Below are 4,861 nucleotides of genomic sequence, written 5' to 3' on the forward strand. Positions count from 1 at the left end.
GCCTCCTTCAGATTGTTTGATTTGAAGCCCGAGGAAGTAGTTCAGCTCTCCCATCATGCTCATCTCAAACTCACTCTGCATCAAATCAGCAAATTCCTCGCAGAGGCGATTGTTAGTAGCACCGAAAATGATATCATCAACATAAATCTGTACTAATAACATATCCTTATTTTTCTTTTTCAGAAATAATGTTGTATCTACATTTCTCCTAGAGAATTCATGTTCTAATAGGAATTTACTAAGTCTCTCATACCATGCTCTAGGTGCTTGTTTTAGTCCATAAAGTGCTTTGTTCAGTTTATACACATGATTAGGATATTGATGATTTTCAAAACCAGGAGGTTGTTCTACATACACCTCCTCATTAATAAACCCATTTAGAAAAGCACTCTTTACATCCATTTGATATAGTTTGAAGTCCTTAGAGCATGCATATGCTAATAGAAGTCTAATTGCCTCAAGTCTAGCTACGGGAGCAAAGGTTTCATCAAAATCTATGCCTTCTTCTTGATTATAACCATTTGCTACTAGTCTAGTGTTGCTGGTGGTCCAAACCGTGAACGATTGGCACTGCGGTGTGAACGGGGTTCCGTCTGAGTTGTCTTGGTTGGTGTTGGCTGCGCTCCACCTTCCGCCAAGAAACCTGCAAACAAGCCTTGCACCACCACCAGGGTGGTGATGGCCCTCCGACGGTCAAGTCAGAGGAGATTGGAGGAGGAGGAGAGGTGATAATCGCAAGTAAGAGAGTGCTCTGGGAGATAGTGCTCACCTCCCCCCTTTCTCCCCCCAGCCGCATATATACCTGGCTGGGGGGTCTCTCAGGGGGGTTCGTTATCGTGGGGCACGATGGTGTGGCCACTGACATGGCCGTTACAGGGCGTCGTGGAGCAGCACCGGGTACGGCCACGTCAGGGCATAGTGGGGCTCCGCTTTGTACGGCTGATGTAGGAGATCGTGGAGCAGCATCAGATACAGCCGTTGCAGGGAGTAGTGGAGCAGGAGGCCGCGGCGTGCCTCTGGGGAATAGCCTGTCGTTATCAAGAGATCTCCGACTCGGGGTCGGAGCGCTGGATCAAGGGGCAGCCGACTCGGGGTCGGGCTGCGGAGCCGAGGATATCCGACTCGGGGTCGGATTGCTGGATCAAAGGGCAGCCGACTCGGGGTCGGGCTGCGGAGCCGAGGATATCCGACTCGGGGTCGGATTGCTGGATCAAAGGGCAGCCATAGTCTTCCTGGGCGCGCGTGCCGGTCACGTGGGGCATGGCGGCTTATTTCCCCCGTAACAGTAGCCCCCCACTTCCGAGCCTGGAACCAGAAGGGGAACAGGTGAAGGGAGTGATGTTTCGGGATTGCCGCCGTTCCTCGGAGAGGCGCGCGCGCTTCGAGCTCCCCGCCCTTTTTATGGCGTATGGCGGTTATTGCTGACCCGGCAGTCTGAGGATTTCGGCGGACATCCTTCCTTAATGGTGTCGATTCGTCTTTGGGGCGCGAGCGACCCTTCGGCAGCCAGGCGTCCTCTGGCGTCATTGAGGCGTCACTTGCCTTTCCGCCTATTTAATCGGGGGCCTTTCCCCGTCCGTCTTCTTCTTTACAGATATTTTCAAGTTTCCCCTTTGCGCCGCTGTTGCTGCCGTCGGACTGTTCGCTCGTTTCTCCTTTGGCGCTCTCGGAGCCGCTCTTACCTCTTTTCCGGTGAGTTTTCCCCATTCTTCAGCTTAGGGCTCTCCATACTTTCCCCTCTTATACTAGTGTACTCCAGTCGCTCCGGTCTTTCCCCCCTTCCTGTCCCCGTCCTGACCGTAGGTTTATTGGCCATTAGGAATGGGCGAAGTGAGGGCAGACCAAATTAAGTCGGAGCTGGTCGCCACAGACTTAGACAGACTCGTGGCTCGGTACCACCTTCCCGAGGCCTGCAACGCCACGCTCCCGGGGCCTGAGGAGAGGATGTCCCATCCTCCTCCAGGGAAGATCGCCATCAATGAGGGCATTCTCCAGGCCGGGTTCCGCTTTCCCCCTTCGGACTTGGTCATGCAGGTGCTACGGGGTTTAAGAGTGGCACCGACGCAACTGGTGCCGAACTCGTGGCGGGCCCTGACGGTCTTCCAGGTTCTCTGCCGTATGCACGAGATCCCCGCCACCCTGAATGTTTTTTGGGAGTTCTACAGCCTGAGCGGCCACCCTCAGGACAAAGGGTGGTGGTGCTTCGCAGCGCGGCGAGGATGCGGCCTTGTCAAGGAGGCTCCTACCTCCATTCACAAATGGAAGGAGCGCTTCTTTTTTGTTGATGCAGATCCCTCTTGGGAAATCAGGGCGACCTGGGAGACCCCGATGAAGTCTCCGATCGGCCTATCGAGACTGTCAAGGGAGGAGTCCGATGGCTTGGCCGCCTTGAAGGGGTTGGTTGCCGAGGGCCAGCTCCCCCCGGTGGCCCGCCTTATTTCCGATGATACTTTGGTGAATGTCGGTCTGAGCTCGGTCCCCACCGACCGTGAGTCCGCCACCGATTCTTTCTTGACTTTTTTCCTTCTTTCGTCCCGTTCTTTCCTTTGGTTTCTCCGTCTCCGACTATCCCGTCCTTTTTGCAGAGATCGACGACGTCATGCGGTCGGTGAAGACAAAGGCTATTGGTAGGGCGTCCCTGCTGGAAGCAGCCCAGAGGAGGAAACGAGCTCTTCCGAGCGGGGCCCCACCGGCGAAGAAGTCCCGTAAGGAGGTGCCTCCGACGCCGACCGACGAGTCCGGGCCCACCGATCAGGGAGACGTCATGGGCACGGACCGGCAGCTGACGCTGTATCAGCCCTCCGGTGGTAAGATTGCCGCTACTCCGGAGGTATCATCCGAGCCTGCCCGAGACGGACGGGTCGGACGTGATCGGTCCCCGACCCGGCCTTCGACTCGGTCGGCTCCTGATGACTCGAGGAGGGACGCGCCGAGGCCCCGACCGAGCGGGACCCTATCAATTCCTGGGGTGACCCCCGCCCCGAGCGCGATCGGCCGGACTCTTCCCCAGGCGATGGATAGGGGTAAGGCTGCAGAACCACCGTCCGGCTCTGGGGAGAAATCGGGGTCTGCCTTCACTATCGATGGCGCCCGAAATCTCATCGAAACAGTGCTGCTGGAGAAGGACCGTCGGCGGGTCCGGGAGTTGGAGGTCTCTGACGTTGGGGCTGCCAGCTGTGTCTGTCTTATGTCGGTGAGTGTTCTTCTGGCCGCTTTTCACCATTTATTGGCTCTGTTGTTCTCCGCCTGACTCCCTTATTTTTCCTATTTCTTAGCTCGCCCAGTACATGATCCGTCTGGAGGAGTGCTACAAGGAACAGGCGGGGCTTCTGGCGAAGGCCGAGGACCGGCTGAAAGCAGTGGAAAAGGGAGGCCAGGCTGTGGCAGGCAGGACAACCGGGGACTTCGAGGCGAGGCTCCGGGAGGCCGAAGAGCGGGCACTCGGCTTTGCTGCCCTCGAGAGGCAGCTGTTGGAGGCTCAGGAGCTTGCCTCGGGTCTCGAGGGCGAGGTCAAGAAGGCGGATGAGCGGGCCGAGAAGCAGTCCCGGAAGGCTGCCGACTACCGGGAGAGGTGGGAGAAGGCCCAGCGGTCAGCCGACAACGCCCGCGACCGAATTCGGTCTCTTGAAGCTAAGCTGGGCGAATTGGAGTCGGCCTTGGAGAAGTCCCGTGCGAGCGATCAGGAGCTTCATTCGCGCCTGACGGAGGCTGAGGCTGCTCGCATTGCTGCCGAAGCGAAGCACAAGGAGGCTCGGGCTGAGCTGCTGAGGGTCTCCACCGAGGCGGAAGGCCGGATTGTGGCGAAGGTCTTGGAGGCGAAAGCCCAGATTATGGAGCGGGCAGAGGCGGCACTGGCCGAGAGGAGTGCGGAAATCGGGCGTCAGGCGGTAGAGGCTTATCGCCAGTCCGCCGAGTTCGCTCATGATATGTCAGAGGCAGTACAGACCTATCGTCAGTCCGACGAGTTTGTCCGTGACGCGTCGGACGCGGGGGCCGAAGCCTTTATCTTAGGCTTCGAGGAGGGCCTGGCAAGGGTGTCGGCTAAGTACCCCGAAGTTGACCTGAGCGAGATTTCCCTTCTCGACTCCTCTCCGGCGCCATTGCCTGCTGGTTCTCCTGCTGCTTCCCTACCTCCTGCGGACGAGCCCGACGTTCCCGACCCGGGAGTTCCTCCAAGCTGACCTCTTGTACCTTTCGTTGTCTTCTCTTTTTTTTGTATACCGGGGTTTTGCCAAATTGTATGGGCCTCGGCCTTGAAACAATGAAAATTAATGCAAGTTGAATGTTTCTTCATCTCGCCTTCGTCCTTCTTTTTCTTTTAACTCTCGGTAGCGTCTTGCTGACTCCTGGCTCCCGAAATTCTTCCGGCGCTAGGCCAGGCATCCGAGGGTTAGGCCTCAGGAAACTCTTCCGGCGCTAAGCCAGGCATCCGAGGGTTGGGCCTCGGGAAATTCTTCCGGCGCTAAGCCAGGCATCCGAGGGTTAGGCCTCGGGAAATTCTTCCGGCGCTAAGCCAGGCATCCGAGGGTTAGGCCTCAGGAAACTCTTCCGGCGCTAAGCCAGGCATCCGAGGGTTAGGCCTCGGGAAATTCTTCCGGCGCTAAGCCAGGCATCCGAGGGTTAGGCCTCGGGAAATTCTTCCGGCACTAAGCCAGGCATCCGAGGGTTAGGCCTCAGGAAACTCTTCCGGCGCTAAGCCAGGCATCCGAGGGTTAGGCCTCAGAAAATTCTTCCGGCGCTAAGCCAGGCATCCGAGGGTTAGGCCTCAGGAAATTCTTCCGGCGCTAAGCCAGGCATCCGAGGGTTAGGCCTCAGGAAACTCTTCCGGCGCTAAGCCAGGCATCCGAGGGTTAGGCCTCAG

The 4,861-nt window shown here is 57.5% G+C and overlaps 1 protein-coding gene across 1 annotated transcript; it reads left to right on the forward strand.

Annotated features, from left to right (window-relative positions):
* Positions 1-2,877: 2,877 nt before the first annotated feature.
* LOC149750878 (uncharacterized) lies at positions 2,878-4,528 on the forward strand. The gene is made up of 2 exons (XM_089928469.1): positions 2,878-3,193; positions 3,276-4,528. The coding sequence occupies exons 1-2, from the start codon at positions 3,014-3,016 to the stop codon at positions 4,179-4,181; spliced, it is 1,086 nt and encodes a 361-aa protein (XP_089784595.1). The 5' UTR covers positions 2,878-3,013; the 3' UTR covers positions 4,182-4,528.
* Positions 4,529-4,861: the final 333 nt, after the last annotated feature.

The sequence above is a fragment of the Phoenix dactylifera genome, chromosome 18 (assembly GCF_051530095.1).
Source record: "Phoenix dactylifera cultivar Ajwa chromosome 18, Ajwa_hap1_PhDact_Kaust_v1.1, whole genome shotgun sequence".
NCBI lineage: Eukaryota > Viridiplantae > Streptophyta > Magnoliopsida > Arecales > Arecaceae > Phoenix > Phoenix dactylifera.

Excerpts from the sequence above, each read along its gene's own strand:
- LOC149750878 (XM_089928469.1), top strand. The coding sequence starts at position 3,014 with ATGGATAGGGGTAAGGCTGCAGAACCACCGTCCGGCTCTGGGGAGAAA. Across the intron at positions 3,194-3,275 it reads GCTGTGTCTGTCTTATGTCG|CTCGCCCAGTACATGATCCG; the intron begins GTGAGTGTTCTT and ends CCTATTTCTTAG.